Below are 23,183 nucleotides of genomic sequence, written 5' to 3'. Positions count from 1 at the left end.
TATTTCTGTAATTGCTGCTTAGAGGATGCTTCATCTCTCCCATCTGAGAGATATCCTCCTATCCAGGGGTGGATTCTGGATCTGGAATGACTGTTGTTTGTGGGAATGCTAATAGAATTGTAAATACAGAAATAATGTCTGTTCCAACTCCACTTCTCTCCTGGGGCCTTCCCTGAGATGTCTGCTTGTGTGTTTTGGCCAGGTTTGGCACCAAGGATTTCTGTGATGCCCAGTGTGACTTCCTGCATAAGGTGCATTTCCACTGCGTGGTGGAGGAATGTGGAGCCCTCTTCAGCACCCTGGATGGAGCCATCAAGCACGCCAAGTGAGTGGGAGAGCAGGGGCCAGGGAAAGCTCTGCGCTTCAGGAGCACCCCAGGTTCCTTTTGAGGCAATGGCATGTCCCAGTAAAGAATGAGTAAGGCTTCCAGTGGCCATTCACTTGCCTGAGTCTGCAGGGGTTGATGCAAATTTAAACACAGATCTGCTAGCATGGTTGGTCTCTCCTGTTGGATGCTGCCCTGTGAGCAGGAAATGTCTGGCTTCTCCCAGCAGCCCTGGGAAGCTGCCCCACAGCCATTCTCAGTGACTGCAGTGATGCTGGAATTTCTCTAATTTTAAGGTTTGGCACCTGTCTCCACCCATCCTAATGATTCCCTTTCTCTTCATAGATGATTTTAGGATGGCCCTAAATCTTACTTCAAAGTCTGTAGAGCCCCTTTTAGGATTTATCCACACCAATTTGTTTACAGGCTCCTGCCACATTCTTGTTGGTGTTTAATCAAATTACATGAAATGGTCAAGGATTTATGTCTGAATTGTCATCGTGTTTTGCAGTTTTCACTTCCGAACTGAAGGTGGAACTGTGAAAAGCAACTCTGAGTCTCCCTTCTCAACTGCTACTGAGAATAAGGCTTCACTGGCCCCTTCATCACCATCTGCTGCTTCTGCCACCATGGCCAGTGCTCCTGCCCTTGAGGTGCCCACTCCCAATCCAGCTGCTATGCCCTCTGCTCCCACACTACTTGCTTGGAAACAGCTGGCTTCAACCATACCCCAGATGCCTCAGATCCCAGCATCAGTGCCTAACCTGGCAGCTTCACCCTTGGCAACGACTTCCCTGGAGAATGCCAAGCCTCAGGTCAAACCTGGATTTCTTCAGTTCCAGGAGAAGTAAGTTTGAGCTACCATTTGCCTCCTTCTATCCTCCCCAGCCAGTCTTTCCTCAGAGCTGCAATACCACACTTCTGCTCACTCACTGAGAAACCTTCCTAGAAAGTACTCTGGGCTTGGCTTCACAGAAAAATTATTTCTGTGAAGTCTAGGAAATACTTTAAGGTTTTTGGGTGCATCTGAGAACAATTTTAGGCATGAGTTTAGAAGATAAATAAACTTGGTGATCTATTTATCACTGATGCCTGTTTTGTCCCTTGTGAGAGCTGTGCAGAATTAGAGGTGTCTTTGCAGTATGTTTGACAATAAAGGGTTATTGGGCCAGAATTTCATGCACTGAGTGGGGGTGGAAGGCACCAAACCCATTAGCTGAGAGAGGGGCAATGCTGGTCTTGTCAGATCAGGGGAAGCCCTGGCATCCTGCAGTGGCCATGCTCAAGAGTTGTGTTTCCTTTGAACTTTAAATTGGAAAAGTGGAATTGTAGGAATTGTAGTAGTGTTGCCAGCCTCAATTTCCCTGAAGAGGAAGGTGGCTATGGGAAATCTGCGGGCCATGTTTGGAACAGAGGCTTCAGCTGGGCTCCCCTTGAATTAAATCTTGGCAAAGAAACAAATGTGTGAAATGAGTGAAGGTGATGATTGGGTTTTGGATGTGTTCCAGTGATCCCTGCTTGGCAACAGACTGCAAGTACGCCAACAAATTCCACTTCCACTGTCTCTTTGGGAACTGCAAGTATGTGTGCAAAACCTCTGGCAAAGCAGAATCCCACTGCCTGGACCACATCAACCCCAACAATAATCTGGTGAATGTGCGAGACCAGTTTGCTTACTACTCCCTGCAGTGTCTCTGTCCAAACCAGGTAAGAGCCATTCCAGAGCAGTGTTCTGGCAGGACTGGGGAGGAGGAGATGAAGGATCAGCTAGACTGACTCTCCAGCAGGAAGTGAGGCTGTGTGTGGCTTTCTTGGCGTTACTACAGAACCATGGAAGTCATAATTACATGGTCTGGAAAAACATTTGGGTTTTATCAAATGGGAAATCATGATGCTTTTGTGTATTCTTGACTTGGGTGAAGTGGACAAGGGATTGAGAATAATCTGAGAGGCACAAGATGAAATAGAATAAAGATCTGTGATGAATCCAGGGAAAGCCATGAGTAAGCTTTGAGATATCTCAACAGAGAATAGTGTATTACAGAGTACACGACAGCAATGTAAAGACTCGAAAGAGAACAAGGTGCAGGGCAGGAAGATAAGATGGGATCTGGAGTATCAGTGCAAGCCCCTGTGCCACATCAGAAGGGACAGCATCAGCAGCAGGCAGTTGGGAGTGCATTTGTTTTGGGCTGCCTAAAGCGCCATCCCCTGTGCTCCCCTGCAGCACTGTGAGTTCCGCATGCGAGGCCATTACCACTGCCTGCGCCCCGGCTGCTTCTTCGTCACCAACATCACCACCAAGCTGCCCTGGCACGTGAAAAAGCACGAGAAGGCAGAGAGGAGGGCGGCCAACGGCTTCAAGTATTTCACCAAGCGGGAAGAATGTGGCAGACTAGGTGAGTTTTGCTCCATTTCTCATGTGGTGTGTCTCATGTCCAGGCCAAGAATGCCATAAGTCAGAACCTGCACGTTATGCTTAAGAGGTATTTGGTCATTAAATCACTAAACAAGAAAGGCAACAAAACATAAAGCAGTTCCTGGTCTGTCTGGTTGAAGCATGTTTCCACAAATAAACTCAAGCTAAATGAATAGAGACTGTACTATACAGAATTGTATATACAAATTTGTCTGGACATAAAGCTTCCTCTTTTTTCTTCTTTTTATCTAATTGTCAAAGCCTTTTTGTGTGTGTTTGCTGTTTGGCACTCTGCACGTGTCAGCAGCGTTTGGTTTGGGAGGGATGGGGTGCATGGGGCAGCTGCATCCAGCACCATGTGCATTTGTGGGCTGGCCCTGCTGTGCAGTGGACACACATTTAGCCAGCACCCTGCATTTGCCTGCATAGATAGAGGTGGCTTGGTGGGATGGTGTAGGTGTGTATGGTTTTACCAACATGTGGACTCATTTCTGCATGTGTACATCCCTGGGGTTTATGTCGTGCATTTATAGATAGCAGGTGCAGAAAGCACTGGCCTGTTTTAAGGGCTGTGAATGTTTCTGAAGAAACACGATAGATATTTTCAATGTATGTTTCTGTGTGTGTAATTATGTAAGTGTGTATGACTGGGGAGAGAGAGGTGAAACATACATATATAAATAAAGGTGGATGGATGTAGATAGATAAGTAAAAAAGTGAGCCTGTCTCTACCTCTGTGCATATGGCAAGGGAGGATGGAAAAGAGCAGATTCTGATCACTGATGTAGCTGTGTTTGAGCTATGACAAGGCACTGTTTCTCAGCAATACAGTGTGGCTGTTTGGGATTGTCCCTTCATGGTTTGTGCTCGCCTGGCACGCGTGGCTGTGGCCACGAGGAGCAGAACGTGTGAAGTGCTCTGTGCCAGAACCCAGAGGAATTGCTGTTGTTCAGTAGCTGCCCCTATTGCACAACAGCTTTGGAGTGGCAATAAACACTTCTGGCTCATTCCTGTCTAACCAGAGCACACACACTGTCCAGAGCTAGAGTTGATATGAGACTGCTGTTCTGAGAGCACAGTTAGAGGGGGGAAAAAAAAGAACTTTTCATTTCTAATCTAATTATGAGCATGTATTTTGATTGCAGTTTCTGTGATACAGCTAAATGTCCTGGTTTTGTTCTTGTTGTAAAAGAAAAGGCATAGCTAAGACTGGAGAGCATTAGGCACTACCAGATGTAATGGCAATGTTCCTTCCTTTATAATGGCACAAAGAGGGATGGGACTAGGCTGAGGCCTTAGATCTCTGTACACTGTAATCCTCTCTTGCAGTTGCTCAGCAGGCAGTGGATTGTGAGTTTGGTTTTTTCATTCAAGACTGTTCCTGAATAACCCATGGCCACTGATAATGTTCTTTCCAATCATCTTCCTGCTGGTCCTGCTTCCTCTCAGAACCTTCATGTGCAACATAAATGTGGGTTTTGTGTCTGCAGGCTGCAAATACAACCAGGTGAACAGCCACTTCCACTGCATCCGAGAGGGCTGCCAGTTCTCCTTCCTGCTCAAGCACCAAATGACATCCCATGCCAGGAAGCACATGAGGAGGATGCTGGGGAAGAACTTTGATCGTGTTCCTACTCAGGTAAAGCCTTGTTGTTGAGGCTGTAGATGAGTAAAGATGATAAGCATTGATTGCAAAGCATTGCTTAGTGCAAACAGTTTTTCCTTGGGAATTTTATAGAAAAATATTGTGAAGGATAACACTAAAATACTCATATTTACAACTTGCACTCGTTCCCAGCTCTTTCAATATATACAATTGGCTTATTAAAATTAACGTGCTTAGGATATGGAGGAATTGAATGTGCTGGTTAAAGCAGATATTTCCTGTTACATGTAAAGAATTTACCTAGGATGGAAGAAATACCAATCTTGACATTTCTCTTCCCTTATTGATGTGGATTTAGTTGGGGCATTCCCTCTCCTCTCTCAGGAAGTAGCAGAGTGATGCAATTGCTGCTTTACTGAGACAGAGAGCAGCTGGCAGATCAGGTGTGGAATGGAAGAGTTTCCTCTTCCTTCCAAAGGACAGCATCCCTGCCACCTCTCACTTGTTCTTATCCTTTAGTTGTTTCATCTGCCATTGACTTGGTGGATGAAACAAGCTGTCTTTATTTAAATGCCTGTGGCTGATCTGACCCTAAGAACATCATCTGGTATATGGAAATCAAAAGAGACCATCTGTAGAAGCAAGATGAGAACCCTCTTTCATTCCACAACATGGGAATAAGAGGTCCCTGTTAGTTATTAACTACTGCCAGTAAGTGAACTGTTCAAGTCTAGTGCTGTTGGATTTAATGAGTTCACAGATGCTGAGGAACTAGTGTTGCTGTTGTGGCAGCTTTTGGTCTCTAATAAAAAGTTTAGGTACAAGAATCAGACTTAGGAAGATTTAACAAAAAATTTGTCTTCACTACTCTTCTAGCACATGCTGAGTCTAACCCTAAGAATTGTAGTGCACACTGGGCAGAAAATGCTGTGTTTAAACTCCATCTTTCAGGGGCTCAGCACTGAACTCAGGCATGGTTCCAGCATCTGACTGCAGCAGGACCCCCAGGGTGAGGGGGCAATGCCAACATTAACACCTCCTCTTTGGGAACACATCAGAAGCCACACACCAGGATGCTGGTGCCAAGATTAACACTCCCAGCTCCCCAGTGCAGCACAATTCACATTCCAGGGTGCATGTGCCAGCTTCAGTGCTCTGAGCTCCAGGAGGAGTCCTGCTCCTGCCCCAGTGCCACGGGTTCCATCACAAGCACGTGCCAGCCATCCCCCACGAGCTGTGGCAGAGGGAGATAAACGTGCAGACAGATGGGTTTGGTCCTGGTATCTTGCTTTTGGTGTGAAAGTCCCCGTCCTGTTTTCCTGCTGCAGGTTATTGGCCACACTCCAAGAAATGAAAATCTCCCCCAGGTTGGCAGCATGGCACCCAGCCCAGCCTCATCAGGAACCCCAGCTTCCTTTCAGGGACCCCCAAGCATGATGGACACTGAAACAGAAGAGTACATGGATTACACTGGCTGCAGCCCTGGGGGCATCTCCTCGGAGTCCTCCAACATGGACCGCAGCTGCTCCAGCACTCCCGTGGGCAATGAGAGTACATCAGCAGGTAAGGGAGAGGCTGTGTGTGAAATGGATCCTCAGCCGCCTGCTCTCCTGGCAGATAAACTCATCAGAAGAGGCCAAGGGACAGTTGCACCTTAAAATACACACTGTGCCAACTTGAGTAGTGCCTCACACTAACCCAGCTCTCTCCAGCACCTGAGAGAAGAGGTCCATCAAAATATACACCTCAAGCATCCAGGAACATAGCAGTATACCTTTTTCCTCCCATTAAGAGAGGTTTTTATCCTGGGTCTTGGAGTTGGGTATATTTTAATAGTTGACTTTAAAAAAAAAGAAAAAGAAGAATAGAAAAAAAGAGCTGTGGGCCCCTTCTGTACTTGGAATTTTCTCTGGTACCTCTTTGTATTTCCTCAAGCAGCATGCAAAGTCAGGCACTTTATTGTACTGGTGAAGTACAACAGCAGATTGATATACACAGGAGATAAAACCTATCACATCTTCAGAAAGCAGCATCGAAAAGCAGCTCCCTGAGCTCCCTTCCTCACCCAAGAACTCTTGTTCCGCTTTGTGCAGTTGCACAGAGCAGTCCCCCTTCATCCCCTCTTTTGGAAAGCAAGTTGCTGCCCTGTTTGCCAGGATCATGCAGAGCCATCTCCCCCTGCCCTGCATTACAGGCTCAACTCGCCAGGAGTCAGATGCCTGGTAGGAATTCTGCCATCATGGAGTGATGACCAGGGGTCTCTCTGCTGTACCTTCCCAGGGTTTAGTGGGATATTCTGCATAGGCTGCCTCAGTTTGCTTTAATTCCATACATATTTTCCTAGTTTTCTTCCCCCCCCCCAGTTAAAGGCCACCACAGCACTCATGTTGTAGGAGCACTGCTGGGTCATGGCACCGGCCCCACAACATTATGGCACCTCCAGAGGGTTCTGTGGGGCACTGGTTCCTGGCACACTCTTCTGTGCCAGTTGTGGCCCAGGTGTAGGAAATGCCCCCACTGCTCTGCAGGCAGGGAGCAGCTCCACCTGCCCCAGGTGCCAGAGCACCCTTACAGCTGGGAACTGAAGCAGGCAGCAGCCCTGTAGATGAGCAAGGAGCAGAATGACCAAATGAATCCAGAATTCCTGCCTGAAAGCCTGTGTCTCTTCCCCCATACCATAAAGGCACCTTACCTCCTGCAGAGGCAACTCTCCTCTTCCTGGTGCTGTCAATTCCTCGCCTTCTGTTTCTTCTCTGTTGCAGTTCTGTTTCATACATTTGTGAATGTATTTTCCATTTCCATCGTATTGCTTCTGCTCTTGGGTTCTCATTTCAGTTCTTTTGTTTCTTGGTTTTTTTGGGTTTTTTTTGTTTGGTTCTGTTTTATCGTTTTTTCTTTTCTTTTCCTTTTTTTTTCCTTTTTTTTTTTTTTCTTGCTTTTTTTTTCTCTCCACATTCTCCAGGCTGCCTGGTTCCTTCTACCGCTCCTGCCGCTGCCGATGATGCCACCCACACTGCAGCACAGCCTCCACCACCACCTCTGCCTCCATCTTTCTCACAAGCCCTGCTTAGGTCTCCCCTGCCCACCCTGCCCTACCTGTTCTCTCCCTCGTGTCTCTCGTACTCCCTGCTCAGTGCCACGCTGGGAGCCAGCAGAGGCATTGTCATGCCTGCCGCCAGCACCGCTGGGTTCTCGCCCATCGTTGCCACTCCAACTCCAGTAAAAAGTGACGTTCCCTTAGTGCAGGATGCAGCAGGTAACACTTGTTTGCTTTCTCTCCATGTCCCGTGCCCAGCTCTGTCCCCTCTCACCCTGCCCACAGTTTTGCTCTGCGCCTTTGGGTGGGCAGAGCAGCAGAGGTCACTCTGTGCCTGGGCAGTGTCACCCCAGGGCCCGTCCGTGCCTGCTCCTTTTCCTTGCTGACACAGTAATAACCAAGGGGAAGCAAACCACAGCAAATCATTCACAGGCATTTGGATGAATGACTGAGAGCAATTGCCACCAGTTCCTAACTATGAGAAAAACCTAACAAAACCCACAGTTAGAGTGCATTTTCAGTGTCTTGGTAACCTCAAAGTGGCCACAGAGCAAACTTCTGCTCGTGTGGCATTAATGGGACTTGGACTTCCTGGTTAGATCTTCCAGGCCACCCAAGCCAGTGCCTGCCCTAGTGTGCTGCACAGGTGAATGTCTGATTCAGGTCCTGTGCTTCAGCTGATCTTGCAAACTTCATATGAAGCCACAAAGTTCAGGGGTGCCTTGCCAGGATGAGGAGTGAAGTACAGGCAGTGTCACATGGTGACAGCATCAGACAGGTTGAGCTGTTTCTCACACTCCTTATTTATCAAGGTTTTAATCAGCTGCAGAAAATACAGATAGATTTCAGATTTAGGCTGCCACGGTTCCCATGTGTGACTAAGATCAGAGATGTCTCAGGCTGGGGATTCTCATTCCATCTGGGAATGGCTTTTAGGGTGTGTCTCATTTTTGGCTTCTTTTCTCAACTCCTAGCTCTTTTCTAGTTAATTAAGGACATCTTTGTGCCTGAAGTTCACACTTATGAGGCTTCTGGCAGCCTTCAAATGTCCCAGTCATTCTTCCTGCCGGTTTCAGTAATGTGTAAATCCAAGGCCGAAGGTTGGGAGTGTGGCTGGAGGACCAACTTCACAGGTTTCCAACTCCAGTTCATAGGTTTTTCTCAAGAGACCTGGCAGGAGAGGGATCCCTGCCTTGTCCAGATGAGTGTGTGCCAATTAACAAAATGCACAAGAAACTCTATCTTTGCCTGCTTTTTTAACTGAACTGCATGCAGCCTGAAACACTTTTAACCTTGTGCTGTGCTTCCTCTAATCAAATATTTTTAAGTGTCTTTTGTTTTTACCTTGGTATAGTTTGGTGAATGCTGACATTATTAGTGGTTAAAGAAATAACCTTATGGAAAACATTTACCACTGAGATTTGGTGGGGATCACATCCTTTGAGGCTTGTAATCTTTCACAGGGTGCAGGGACTGAACTTTGGCAAAAGAGGAGAGTGCACCAAGGTGTCATCTCTCTTCATTATGCCCTTACTCCAAAACTTTACCTGGATGAGAAAACAGAATTGGTTTTCAACTAAAGTTTTAAGCACATCCATTTGAACTATTTTAAAAACTGTGTAGCTACAGAGTTTTAAACAGGTAAAATTTAAATTCTATTTATTTCCCATCCAGAGTCTTTTCTTTAAGATGGGTTATCCCATATTCCCATCCAAAGACAGACAATATGAGCATTAATTAATTATTGCAAGGATGGTTTGGCTGTAATTTTATTAACCAGATTTAATCTGGACAGCAGCGACTTGTCTAGGCACCACTGCACTTACATGAGTTGGCTGGAAGTGGAGAACTGGATTTTCAATGCCAGATGTTTAGGGGGGAGCAGAGAGCAAATTGGTCACAGATTCTGTAGTTGAGCCTGCCAATTTCAACTCTCCAGTGACAGAAAGTGATTCTTTCCGTGGTAGCTGGTGAAAGCAGCCTCAGCGCGGTTTGCACCGTGTCACTCAGGTGGTCTCACCTGCCCAAAAAGAAGCAATGCCACACATTGATTGTCCCTTCAGCCCCCCAGACCAGGATGGAAACTGCTCTGGGTTCTCAGGCCCCCTGCCCTGTGTGTCACAAATTGGGCTTCATTTAAAAAGATGGCAGTTTCAGCAGGGAGAGAGTAAAAATAAAATAAAAAAAACAGTATGTGTTGGTTGCAAGCTATAATTTCTAATTACACTCACAGTTCTGCACCTGGTGAGAAATTCTTGCCTCCAACCTTGTCTGTGCTGCATGTTGATACTGGAGATTGTGGGTTGATTCTGGAAACAGCCAGCAGAGAAGAAAAAAGTTAATAGATAGATTGAGGTCGTGTCTTTGATGTCAGTGTGATCCTGGGGGACGTGAGCACTAGCCAGTTGTGCTGGCCCTGTGAATCAAAGGGGAAGATAGATGAGGGATCTTTATTTATACTAGGGCATAGTGGAATTTTTGAGACCCAAGGGAATGTTGCAGAGCTGGTATTTTCTCTCAGAGTCCACTGGCTAGTGATGATGAGAATTAGCCCCATTGAACATCTGTCCATCTGTCTTTCTAAGTGCACTCATTGTAATATGTGGGCTCATTACAGTGAGGGATGTTGCAGTCTCCTGGCCAAAGTCCATCCTGTTTCTATAAATTTCCACACCCCCCCCGCTGCAGTTTTCATCACGCATGGGATCTTCCTTCACTTCCTGCCTGTCCTTGGCAATTGCAGAGTATTCCAAGAGCCTGGCTAGGGGAAAAGAGTGCACACGTACGAGCTTTTAGCACTGCAGCTCTTTTTACCACCCCAGTGAACTACAGTGACACACCTCAGTCCTTGGACTGGAACAAGCTAGCTCCTCCCTGTTCTGATTTGAGGAAAACGAGACTCGAGATTAGGTTAAGCAGCAAGAGAAACTGTGAAAGTAGCAAACCACAGAAGTAACAGTTAACATGTGTACAAGATCAGGTTTGCCAGAGCAGCAATCAGAGACAGGGCAGGGTGTGCTGAAAACTGAGGAAGTGATGTCCAGCAGCATCAGCTACCCAAGTCCTGAGCTGAGGCTCGCTGGGAGCTCAAGGGCCGAGCTGGGGAGGGAACAGTCACAGCGTTGTGTCTTGGCAAACACTGAGCTTGCCAGGACGGCTGGGAGATGCAGAGACCTGGCTGTCAGCAACACCGCCCTGCGCTTTCTCTCCTCAGGGAACACCATCACTATGCCAACTGCCTCGGGGGCCAAGAAGCGTTTCTGGATTATTGAGGACATGTCCCCATTTGGCAAGCGCCGCAAGACCGCGTCCTCACGCAAGATGCTGGACGAAGGGATGATGCTGGAGGGCTTTCGGCGCTATGACCTCTACGAGGACTGCAAGGACTCGAGCTGCCAGTTCTCTCTCAAGGTTACCCACTACCACTGCACACGGGAGAACTGTGGCTACAAGTTCTGCGGCCGTACCCACATGTACAAGCACGCCCAGCACCACGACCGTGTTGACAACCTAGTATTGGATGATTTCAAACGCTTCAAGTCTTCACTGAGCTGTAACTTCCCAGACTGTCAGTTCTCTGGCAATAGCACACACTTCCACTGTCTGCGCTGCGGCTTCCGCTGCACCGACAGCACCAAGGTGACGGCGCACCGCAAGCACCACGGCAAGCAGGACGTGATCAGCGCCGCCGGCTTCTGCCAGTTCAGCTCCAGCGTGGACTGCGAGGTGCCTGACTGCAAGTACAAACTCAAATGCTCCCACTTCCACTGCACCTACCCCGGCTGCAAGCACACTGTGGTGGGCATGTCTCAGATGGACTCTCACAAGCGCAAACACGAGAAGCAGGAGCGAGGGGAGCTGCCTGCCATCTCTCCCGGCCCCGAGGGCCTGGCCCACTCCACTCTCGAGTACGATATCCAGAACTCTTCCATCAACCTGGACAGTTCGCTCAACCTCAGCACTGACAACAACAGCTCGCTGTTCTTCCTGCAGAACGCGGCCGGCGTGGGCCTCAATGACTCGCTGGACCTCAGCAAGAAGCAGGCAGAGCCCAGCGAGGGCCCGGCCCCCAGCAGGGCCGGGGCCGCGGCCCCCGAGAGGAGCGCGGCGGCTCCGGGCGCCGGGGACGGGGAGGACGAGGACGACTCCTCCCAAGAGGATGAGGAGGACGACGAGGAGGAGATGAATGAAGAGGAGGAGGATGATGAAGAGGAGGATGACGACGATGACGATGAGGAGGATGAGGAGGAGGAAGACCTGAACACAGATTCTGAAGAATCGCTGCCGGACCCTGAAGGCCTGGCCGCTAAAGAAGATGGAGAGCCAGAGGAGGGTGCTTCTTCCACAGACCATGGCGATGCTTCCAGGCCTCAGGGCGAGCCAGCCCTCACTCCAGCCCCAGCTCCTGCCCCTGCTCCAGCCCCGGCTGCTGCCTCAGCCTCCACCGTTGCTCCAGCAGCTTCTCCTTAATCCCAGAGACAGCAGCGGCAGTGGTTTGGTTTTTCCCTTACACAGATTTTACTAAGAGGACCCCGTATAAGGCAAGAACAAAGATGGGGATGGCAAATGAAAAACGAACTCCGTGCCACAGATGAGAGAGAGGAAGGAAGGAAACCCCTGCTCCTCCCCAGGCCCCAGAAGAGATCAGTTGGCAGCAGGACTGGTGCTGCATCACTCCATTCTACAGATCCTGGAACAAGGGGGCAGGATGCAGCAAAAAAATACCCTTTATATGGACACGAACCCTGAGGGTAGCCACTACTTTCCTTGCTCCCTGCACGGTGCGTGGGGCCTGTGCCCATCTGGGGACCCTTTTTTATGGGTGGGGCTCTATCCCCCCAATTTTCTTTCTGGGTTTTATTTTTCCATGTTTTCAGTTGTACGATAATAATAATAATCTCCACTTCTTGGAGGGGGGTGGGTGGGAACAAGAGGTAATGAATTTTAGAAATATATATTTGTGTGTGTGTCTCTCTATATAATGTACACACACACACATATATAAAATTAAAGGAATTGGTGTCACAAAGACAAGTAGCTCAGCTTTTGCCAGTGGGAAGGAGGGGGTGAGGAGTGTGCTCTCTCTCTCTCTCCACCCTTCCCCCTTCTTTCTCCAGCATTAAATGGCATCAGACAGCCAGGGTGGGAGTGGGTATTTATTGTCACATAAATGAGGATGCATTAATGAATGAGTAGGGGTGGGAATGGGACACTCCTCTGTTCTTCCAGATCCTTTTTACTGTTAATGATAATAATTTTGAATGCTATTTATATTGTAAAACTTTCTCAGTCTACACTTTCTCTGTAGGACACCTCTCCTCATCCCTGCTGTTCTGGCTGTAGGGATTTAGCTGAAGTAACCTGGGAAGAACACAGCAGGCAGTTTAAAGGGTCTGTCTCACTGGAGGACTGGGGTTACTCTGCCATCCAGTTCCATCTCATCCCAACCCCTAGGTGCTTCCTCTCTGCGGAGGTGAGGCGTTTTTGTGGTGCTTCAGTATCCCCATCTCAGGAGGCCGCGAGCTGCCCGTGCCCGTGAGCAGCACAGGGAGCGCGCTGGTCACTGCAGTGGCAGCAGGACAGGCCCTGCCAGCCCAGTGCCGGCCCCGGAGTGTGACAGACACGGATCTCAGGTGACTGTGGCAGGGGGTGCCCTGCTGAGCTGCGGGCTGGGGAGGGGACACCGTGCCCTGCCAGCCGTGCCAGCCGTGCCAGCCGTGCCAGCCGTGCCCTGCAGCAGAGCCCTGCTCCCCCTGCTGTCCCCGCTGTCCCCGCTGTCCCACACCCGGCGCTGCCCTGGCAGTGTCAGACCCGCCTGGAGCCCTGGGCAGCTGCCGCAGGGTGAGGCCCGGGCACTCAGGAGCCCCTCCGGCAGCCGGGGCTCTGCCCGCTGTCCCTCCTGGCCCGGCCTGGCCCGGCCCGGCCTGGCACACACACTACAGGACTGGCCCGGGCGCTGGCCGGTGCCGCAGGAGCTGTCTGACCCCAAATCCTTGCCCGAGCCTCAAAGGGCTTGTCTGCACACACCAGGGCACCAGAAGGACTAGTATGAATTAATTCTGATCGTTATTTTGGTGCCAGTTTTAAAGTATACCGGATTAGTCTGAGCTTTGTCCTTTTTTAAAATAAAAAATGCATTTTTTTTATACCATGCAGGCACCCTCTCCCCTCCTCAGCTCCATGAGCACTTCAGCTCGAAGGGATCCCCAGGATTTGTTTTCTCTCTGAACAGATAAAGGCCTCAAGAAATTTAGGTTGCTTTTTTTTTTTTTTTTTGGTTATTTCCCTAAGGAACTGGTGCAGATCAGGTCTGATTTATAAACAAGCAGCTCAGCTGTGTAAATGTGGGGACAGAATGTTCAGCTAATGTTTCAAAAGGAAAGGAAAAAAAAAAAAGTTGTACAGTATTTTTCCTGTAAAGGTTATTACTATATATAGAACAAAAGAGAAACCACCAATGCCAAGGGGTGGAGGGGGAGGTGTCACCTGCCTTCTGGATAGCCCTTACATATGGTTAATTGTGTGCAATTTTTTTTCTCCTTTTTTTTTTTCTTTTTTTTTTTCCCCTTTTTTTTTTTTTCTCTCTTTCAATGTAGTGTATGTTTGTAGGGGTGGCAGGGGAGGGGGGGCCTTAATGCTGTGGTTTGAGGCTGACTTCACACTCCCAGCACTGACCGGACCTGCACGATTCCGAACTCTAACTTGAATTTTGTAGAGATGAAACAAATGAAAACAAATGAAATATTATCACTAGTTTGTAGTTTATTTAATTCTTTGGAGTTCTTTTCCTCTATCAGCTATTTGTGTGGCTTTTATTTTTATAGGGGGTTTTTTTGTTGTTTGTTTGTTTTTGTTTTGTTTGGTATATCCCCTACCCTCAGCTGTGTGTTTCCTAGCACAACCCCATTCTTGAATAGAATGAAGCTCATGTTCCTGGGGCAGAGTGATGGAATGATGCCCTGGAATTTCTCAAAATGGGATGGGGCAAAAAAGATTTTACTTTACTAGCATTTGCTGCAGGTTCTGTACTTGTACATTTTCCCCGTGTTCAGCTACTTAGATAGTATGGTGATGGGCTCCAGGAGGAATCCTTAGATTAACACAAGCCACATCTTGCAAAGCAGATGTGATTATTTTGTACCGCCAAAAGCACCAGGATCTCTGTCAGTGACCGTGGGAGCTGAGCCCTCCTGGAGGGCACAGGGGGCCAGGGCAGCCCTGGGACACGGGGTCCCACCTGTGCCCAGCCCCGGGCTGAGCCCTGCACGGCAGCGTGAGGAGGAAGGGCCGAGAGAGGTGCGGGATGTGAGGGATGGATGCGAGGGATGGATGTGAGGGATGGATGTGAGGGATGGATGTGAGGGATGGATGTGAGGGGTGGATGTGAGGGATGGATGTGAGGGATGGATGTGAGGGGTGGATGTGAGGGGTGGATGTGAGGGGTGGATGTGAGGGATGGATGTGAGGGATGGATGTGAGGGACGTGCAGTGGCTCGGCCGCGCTGGGCAGGGTCCCCGTGGGGCTGAGTGTGCCACAAGGGCCCGTGTTTATCTATGCACACCATTTTCTCCCCCCAGGCCCCCTCCTTGTCCCTGACATCTCTGCCCTCTCCCGGGCTCTGTCCCCTCTGGTGTCACCCCAGGAGCTGGCAGGGAGCGAGGGCTCTGTCCCTGCTGAAGGTGGCCCTGGCCAGCCCGGCCCCGTCCTCTCCCTGGCCCTGGGACTCCTGCACTGTCTCTGTTTGCAACAACAACAAAAGAAAGTTGAACCCAGCTTTTTATTCTGCCATGTTCAGGCTTTAATTCAGCAAAACCCTTAAGCAGAAGAGTCTGAGTGGGCCCAGGTTCAAGCCCGAGCTTAAGTGCTTTTCTGAACAACAGCCCAACACCCCATCAGAGCAGGTGGTTTGTCATTCCAAGCTCTCATGGCAATGGGACTGTCTAAAGAATGACCAGAGAAAGAGAGGGAGATTCAACTGGCTCTATAAGAAGAGGAAAGAGGAGAGAGGAAATGGAACTGTTTTGTCCAAAACGAGATAAAAACCAAACAATAATAAACCTTGAGATGGACCCTCCTGATTCTGCTACCATTCACTGCTGAAGAGCAAAAAAATTAAATAAAAGCTATTGACTAGATTGTTCATTCTAGCCACAAACTCAACTGGATTAAAGTCTGCGTGGAAGGAATTTTATAAAGAAAAAAAAATTTTAAAAAAAATTTTCCAATGTAGCAAAAAAAAACAACTTTAAAAAACAAAAATTAAAAAAAAAAGACAATGAGGGAGGATTCTAGCCTTTTGTAATATCCATATTGCACACTAGGACTATAAGCCATTGCTAGCTCATTTTGAATTTTAAATGTGTAATTTTATTTTGTTTTGTTGTTGTTTTTTTCTTTCCATGGGGGAGGGGGGAAAATAAATGCTTGAACCACCAATGCTCTTTTTAATGTTTTATAAATATGTATGTGTATATATATAAATATAAAAATAATATGTATGCACATATATATGTGTGTGTGTATATATCTATATGTATATACATATATATAGATATATAGATATATATATAGGTTTTGAGACAAAAATGCAGAAAGTGAAAAAAAACACCCTAAACAGGATGGTGTGCTCTGATTTACTTGAATCTGGTCTCTTCAGCACCTGCGTTATTAAGAACTGAATATTTTTCCACTTGAATTTAGTGCTATTAGAAATTTAATATATGTGTTTTATTTATTTGATTTTTTTTTTTTTTTGCATGACTGATGCAAGGTTTGACATTTTCACTCAATAAAAACTGGAAAAAAAAAACCCCAAAGTTGTAAGTGATGGAGTTGTCTTCTTGCTTGAGGAGGTGTTGGAGTGACGAAGCAGCACAGGCACCACGCAGCCCCTGCATGTGGAAATTCTCGTTTCCCCTGCCCGGGTGGCTCTTGCCCAGCCCCACGGAGCAGCTGGGGCTTTGTGCCTCTGCCACCATCAGAGGACCTGGAGCAGCAGAGCAGTGCCTGCCAAGCCTGGTGCGTTTGGCAGCAGCTGCCTCCTTATTAGCAGGGAGGATTAGACTGCTCTCTCTTTCAAAGCCCCCTCGCTGCTCTGCTGCAGCTCCCAGCCATCCTGTTTTCAGATGTCATTATCTGAACATGCTCCTAATCCAACCCTGGAGCCCAGAGGTTTGTTCTCACTGCAGCTCTGCCCACAGCACATGGAATATTTAAGTGGCCTTGTTTCCAGGTGGGGACAGGGGACAGGAACAACACAATCCATTGCTGGAAAGCTTTTGCTGGAACCTGCCTTTCCTCAGTGGGACTGACTGGACTTCATAAAGGAATGGCTGAGCTGTGGGAGAAGCTGCAAGCTGAACAGATCAAAGTCTCAGTACTGCATTCATTCCAAGCCCTTGCAGGCGGTGATAGTGCAGTCCTGCACCCACAGCCCTGCACCCACAGCCCTGCAGCCACTGCCCTGCCCCTGGTGAGCCCCAGGAAGCAGCAGACAGCAGGCAAGGTCACTTGTTCTAATGCCAAGACAAAAATGGGGCAGTTGCTGCTGCTATTGCACCTGTAATAGCCTTTGGGTCCTCTGTGGCAGACACTGTCACATGGAAACCCCACCAAATGGGTGAGGGCAAAGAGGGAAAAAAGGCACTGGGGGTTTATTTGTAGGTGAAGGAGGTGCTGGAAGGGATGACAAGTCCTTCACACCAGCCCTGGGGGAAGAGGTCTCACTGAGTCCCTCAGACACTGCCCTCACAAGGGTCAGGCGTTGCCCAGGAGATGGGAACAAGGTCCATCCTGAAGCAGACCCCTTCACCTTCCCAGAGCAAGGCAGGGTGTCCTTGCCCCAGTCCTGCTCTTGCCCATCCTAGCTGAGGAAGGGTGGCCAACAGAGGCAGCTTCCCTGCTTCCTTTTGCTCTTTTTTGGCAGGAAAACTCTTAAACAAACAAATGAAGAAACACTGAGGATTTAAGTAAACAGCTGAAGATTTATCTGACAGGCAGGCAGAGCTGTTCCTGCCCCTTCCCTCCCTCCCCACAGGGCCGTGGCAGCCACAGCCCCTGCCCGGAGCCCCACAGCCCCTGCCTGGGATGCCAGGACAGGGCCAGGCTGTGCCTGAGCCCCGGAGCTCTGCAGCTGAACTGGGCACAGCTGAGAGCCCTGGTCCGTGGCCAGAGCAGTCAGACAGCCCTGGGAGGGAAGCGGTGCCTTCATCCAGTGGGCAGGTGCCATCCCTGCAGGGCACACCTGGGGAGGAGCCAGCTGTGCCCACAAGGCAGCACCAGGGCTCCAGCTGTGCCCTGAGGCACCGATGCCCCTGCTGTGCCCACCCAGCCCAGGCTGGCACAGCTGCAGCCCCTCCATGTCCCTCCACACCCCCCTGCCCGGGGTGTCCCCACAATTCCCCATTTTCCCACACAGATTCGCAGGTTCTGCCTGCAGGTTTTAGATTTGGGGGGAAAAGAAGGCAAGAAAGAGATGCAGTAGTGGGATTTTCCAATTGGAGGCTGCACCAGGCTTGTTCCAGCAAACAGAAGAGTCTGTGAAGCAAGAGGGAGTCCCAAGCTCCATCTCACACCCAAAATCTGCTGCTGCTGCCATGGAAGTGTTGATATGACTGCAAAAAAGCAGGCAGGTAAGCAAACAGGCTCACATGGAATCTGCAGTTAACAGTCCAGGAATAATTCATGTATCCAGGAAAGCTGCAGCATTTAGCACCCAGTCCTTAGTGCATTCACAAAGTGGAAACTGCTTAAGGAAAGGAAATCTCCTCAAAGAGATGGAAGAATGTCCACCCCAGAATTTGCTCTGGTTTAACTAAATCAGTTAAAGAAATTAATTTAGACAGGTGTTACTGTAGCTGTGCACACACAAACCTCAGTGGCAGCTCCAGAAGCAGAGGTACAGAGCTGGCAGCAGCCTGTGAGGTGTTGGAAAGGCAGGAGCATGAGGAGATACAGGAGGGAGGTGAAAGGCAGACACGAGCAGGATGCTGCACACAACAGCCTTGCCAAGCAAAGACACAGGCGAGCAGCCTGGCAGAGTGACAGCCAGAGAAAGAGAAATAGGCAACAAACAAGGCAGTTGAACTTCTCCATCCTCTGAATCAGCCCTACCCAGCCAATCACCTTCTCACACAGGAGACAGTCCCAAAGAAAAGCAAGTATTTCACCTAAACCAATAAAAAATACAGTGTCTCTCTCCTATTCCTCTTCAGGCTGTTCTTGCAGCCAGCATCATAAAACATCTCTCATTATTTGCACAAACATAGAAGAAACAAAATAAAACCCTGAAGGATGAGTTCCTTCAGCAGATGCAGAAAAGAGGGGGCTTGATAAAAAAAGCAGGGTGTTGTTCTAGGAGGCTCCATACTGTAAGTAATCCCTGAGCAGCCCTTGCAAAGCATTTGGGGAGATTTTTAGCCTGAAAGACTTTACAGAAATAAATTGTAATTGAGTTTTAATAATCTTCCCCTTTTCAGAAAGGGCCTGACAGATGCTGCCTAGTGCTCACTTCTGCCCCATTTCAAATATTTTTACCTTATTTGGATGAAATATATTATTTTTCTAAAGAAAGGAGGTTGGGTTTTGTTTTTTTTTCTCTCCAAAGAGATGGTTTTCCCTTCGTCCAGCTGGTGCCTTTATTAGGTTAGTGCTTGCTCCCTTTTGGGGATGGGATTGTTTTTTTCCCTGATGTGGGACAGACCATGCCAGCCCCTCAATCTAAAAGCATGCAGCTTGTACTGCACAGCAAGTGGAGAAGTCAGGCCCTGATCTCCATCTTCCCTCTCCCTGATACCCCAAAACTCACCCTAAGAACATTTCCATTTTTTATATATTCTTTCTAAGAGCGTGAGAAGTGGTGAAAGCCACCCTTTCACCAGAATAACAGGTGGACACAGCTCCAAGGTGCCCATCCAGGCTGGGGAGCAGCACAGTCTGGGGATATGACAGTAAAAGGGAAAATGAAGAAAGCTGGAAGCCCTCTCCTGTACCTTTAGGTAAATAATTTCCCTTGTTTCACCTTCCATGTACCAGTCTGATATTGCTTCCTCTGGGAGAAAGCACAGGGTGCCAGGCATTCACTGGGATGTAGCACTGACACTGTCCAGAGGAAGCTCCCTTCACCTGGTTTTTTATATGTTAATAAAGACCTACAGAAACCATGTCAGGAACCCACTGAACCCAACTCTCTGCTGTGTTATTCTCATTCCTGTGTAAAACAGAGTACACAGCAAAACAGCACTTGAGTAAGCCAGGTGGTGGGGAGCTGCTGCTGTCTCATTCTGCAGATAAGAGTTTCTCTACCTGGTCATCTTTCAGTTAACAGGATGCCCCTTCCAGTGCCAACAGTGGGGTAAGCATTTCACAGGGCAGCTGAGCTAAGAAGCTTGTTTCTAATAAAAAAGGAAGAAAAAAATTAGTAGTCAGGCTACAAGGACCAAAATCCTCTTCCTGCAGCTGCTGCTGTGCTGGAAAGAGAAGGAACACAACACAGAGCAACAGAACTTGTGATTCATGACTGTACCTGCAGGTTAGAAGGTCTGGCTTCTTACAAATTCTCTGCTGCTTGGTTGGATCTCTTCAACAAATACAAAAGCACCCCATCAGCAGCCAGAGGCACAGAGTTAAATATTTTGAGCAACTGTGGCCTTGATGGGGTTTTCTGGGACTCATCAGGTTGGAGAAAGGAAAAACTTTAGAACTGGCACAACATACAGAAAACCTACAGAACTGGTAAGAAAGAAAACCTAAAGGACAGAAGAGAGCAGTTAAAGAAAACTGCCTTTTACTCCTGAGGTAAATGAACTGAACACTGGCAACATGGAGGAAAAGGGGGGAAAAAATGAACCCACAGGGATGCCTGTACTATAAACCCTGTAAGTCACTCTGCAAGGCACATACCTCAGCAACATATTTTCCACATTTCACCAACTGCTGTTGTCCAGGCACTTTCTATTTTCAAAACCTTCTATGTATATAAAATGTATACAGGCAGGACAATACTTTTTCATCACATCCCTGTGTTGTTGTGTTTTCTCTTCACAAGGATTCCTGGCTTGGAGAATTGAAAAGTGTCATCTCTTAAGAAAAGCCTTTCTTTTTAAACACTTTCAAATTTGCCCTGTTTTAGCTAAACGTGACGTTCTTTGTGAACGTTAAACAGCGGAGAGAGAGACTGAGAGGGAGAGAGAGACACACACACACTCACTCACTCCTGGGGAAGATATTCGTCCATTTAAGGCATGAGAAATCATCACATTCAGCAGCAGGTCTAAATACAGTAATATGAAGGTCCCTTTCACTCCCCCGAGCAGGAAAATGTCACTGTGTACCAGACACCCAAATACTTGGGAATCAAGTAAATCCCTCATTTTTCAGAAGGGAGCCAAATCCTGCTGCTGAACAATGATGGGACTGTAGTAGCTCCAATTTACTTGCTGCACCCCATCTCTCTCCCTCGGTGGCTTCTGGGCTGGGATGGCAGGGTCAGAGCAGTCATGGGATCCAGCGCAGCATTCCCTCCTGCAGATAACCCCGAGGGGCCGTGGCACAGCTCACACTCCCTTCAGCACCTCCTGCTGCCGGCGGAAGGAGCAGGGGGAGCTGCACTCCCACCCTGCAGAGCCTCCTGCTGGGGCAGAGGCACAGAGGAACTGCCCTGCACCGGGGGCACATCCAGCCCAGCCCCTGCACCTCACACTCACACCACTGCCTCCTGCCCATCTGCCCAGAGCAGGCAGAAAAACAACCACAAATGTCCCATGGAAAACATTTGAGAAGGACCAGATGTCTGTCACCCTCCCTTTCCCCTCCCTTGACCACCCTACATGCATATTTCTCCCAAAAATAAGAGCCACAGCAATCCAGCAATAACCTGGTGTTAAATAGTGGTAACTCATATTTATTACAATTATATACAATCATATTTTATATTTGAAATCTATACATGATCACACAGACGAGCACACTTGCTTGGTGAGGACAGTGAGACTCAGTTGGTACAAGAATTGCTCTGCTAGGATGCTCTGATGCAGTGAATAGGATCATTGGACACCACCACTTCACCAGCTGCAAACACAATGCTGCAAACTGCCAGAGGTTTAAAATTCACTGGTTTGTGTATGGCCCAATGGGGCAAAACAAAAAGGCTGGACTGGGCAAGAAGGGCCAGTGGTTAAACCTCAGACCTGGAGCTGTTCTCTCTGCCAGAGAGACTGCTTTGCTGAAGCAGGTGCCTGTCACTGGAGAGGTACCATTTATGATCATTTTTCTTCTCATTTAGGGAGAAAAAAAGGCTAAAAACCATTGCAAATATTCAGAATTAACCAACTACTTCAGCATCTGATTTCACTCCATTCGTTTGTTCATTCATTCATTCATTTAGGGCAGCTACAAATAAAATAGAAGATGTCAAAAACTGATGTGAGCTCCCTGTCTTTGGAGGAGGAAGGGTAATAATTGGGATGAGTGGAGTCAGCTTCTTCTAAAGCCTTTTACTGTTGAGCAATCATCAACAAAGCCAACTGTTCTCATGGATTTCACTGTGGCCATGACACCTGGACTTGGTCCCTACCAACAGGCCACTCTGATGAATGTAAGCATGAGGAGTGGAAATAGCATTCTTTGGACCCCACAGAAATTTAGTGTTTTTACATGCTAGGTAGTTTCAGCAATTTGAGGCTTGGCATAAAGCTTGGAAGAGCCAAGACTGAGATCTGGTGAGGAATTTGAGGTTAAAATGTTCTGGTGGGGTTTTTTTGGTTGGTTGGGTTGTTGGTTTTTTTTGCAACAGAGTATCAAGTAGTTTGAGAAATAAAACAGGGTTATTTCGGGAAACAGAGAACTGGTTGGGCCTTATGTGGGATTAAAGGCTTGCGAAATCAAGGAGCTCAGGACAGACTGGTTTCTGAAATTGGATAGAAGGGCTCTAGGATGCAGCAAGAGGCCAACTGCTTCTGTAAGAGGGCGTACTCTGCAGTGTGGTGCATGGTAAGGCCATCGGTCTGCAGCCCTGCAGTGACCCCGGCTCAGGGAGAAGGAGCCACTGCAAGGCTGCAAAGCCCTGTGCTGAAACAGGGCAGTCGTGCTGTCCAGCGAGCAATCACGCCCTGCTCGAGGTCAGTCAAGGGGGGATCACTGCAGGGAATGGGAGCTGTTCTCTCCACGAAATGGGAGAGGCACTGGGGCAGTGCAGCAGGCCGGGGGAGATGTGCAGCAGCAGCAGCAGCAGCAGCAGCCAGGGTGCCTTAGTCAATCTCGTTCTCGTTGCTGGCCCCCTCAGGTCTCCGTAGCTTTTCCACCTGCTCGTTAATCTGCCCATCCCCTCCTCGCCGGTCCTCAGTCTGCACACCCAGACATTCCTCCTCATCCACATGGCTAACATCATCATCCTCATCGTCCTCTTCCTCCTCGTCGTTCCCTTTGGTTTCCCGCTTCTCCTCCTCCCCCTGCACCTCCATGCGCACCTGGCTGGTGACGTCGATGGCCTTGGTGGCCTCCTCGGGGCTGAGCAGGTGGCAGCTGCCCTTGGAGCCCTCGGGGCTGTGGCTCTCCTTCACGGGGGAGGACGTGGTGGACTCGTTGCTGACGGGTGAGATGTCACTGCTGCTGTTGTGGTTGGCAACGACGGGGTTGGAGGGTGAGCTCGGCTTCACCGGGATCTGCCACGACGGGATCTTGGGAGCTGAAGGGGAGGGAGGGAACTGCCTCCTTGGGGAGGGCAGCGGGGAAAGAAAAGCAAAGAAAGGGGCTTTTGTTATAAATACTGAGGGGTTTCAGCAGGACTCAAACTGCAAG

At 48.6% G+C, this 23,183-nt stretch overlaps 2 protein-coding genes across 17 annotated transcripts in view; one reads left to right on the top strand and one right to left on the bottom strand.

The window, feature by feature from the left end:
* Positions 1 to 13,247, top strand: part of CASZ1 (castor zinc finger 1) — a 186,115-nt gene extending 172,868 nt beyond the window's left edge. For 15 of the 16 annotated variants that reach the window (XM_074558341.1, XM_074558335.1, XM_074558338.1 and 12 more), the window contains 8 exons: positions 203 to 325; positions 837 to 1,172; positions 1,834 to 2,032; positions 2,553 to 2,724; positions 4,235 to 4,383; positions 5,679 to 5,913; positions 7,313 to 7,606; positions 10,602 to 13,247. In XM_074558341.1, the coding sequence (XP_074414442.1) occupies positions 203 to 325; positions 837 to 1,172; positions 1,834 to 2,032; positions 2,553 to 2,724; positions 4,235 to 4,383; positions 5,679 to 5,913; positions 7,313 to 7,606; positions 10,602 to 11,857 (2,764 nt within the window). In that variant the 3' untranslated portion in view covers positions 11,858 to 13,247. The remainder of the gene's footprint in view (positions 1 to 202; positions 326 to 836; positions 1,173 to 1,833; positions 2,033 to 2,552; positions 2,725 to 4,234; positions 4,384 to 5,678; positions 5,914 to 7,312; positions 7,607 to 10,601) is intronic. The other variant, XM_026797335.2, reaches the window with a different exon arrangement.
* Positions 13,248 to 21,267: 8,020 nt separating this feature from the next.
* PEX14 (peroxisomal biogenesis factor 14) overlaps positions 21,268 to 23,183 on the bottom strand; it is a 67,722-nt gene continuing 65,806 nt past the window's right edge. Inside the window, exon 9 of the mRNA XM_074558400.1 lies at positions 21,268 to 23,096. Within this exon, the coding sequence (XP_074414501.1) occupies positions 22,634 to 23,096 (463 nt within the window). The 3' untranslated portion in view covers positions 21,268 to 22,633. The remainder of the gene's footprint in view (positions 23,097 to 23,183) is intronic.

Source organism: Zonotrichia albicollis, chromosome 25 (assembly GCF_047830755.1).
Source record: "Zonotrichia albicollis isolate bZonAlb1 chromosome 25, bZonAlb1.hap1, whole genome shotgun sequence".
Taxonomy (NCBI): Eukaryota; Metazoa; Chordata; class Aves; order Passeriformes; family Passerellidae; genus Zonotrichia; species Zonotrichia albicollis.
This window is presented reverse-complemented; position numbering and strand designations above follow the sequence as displayed.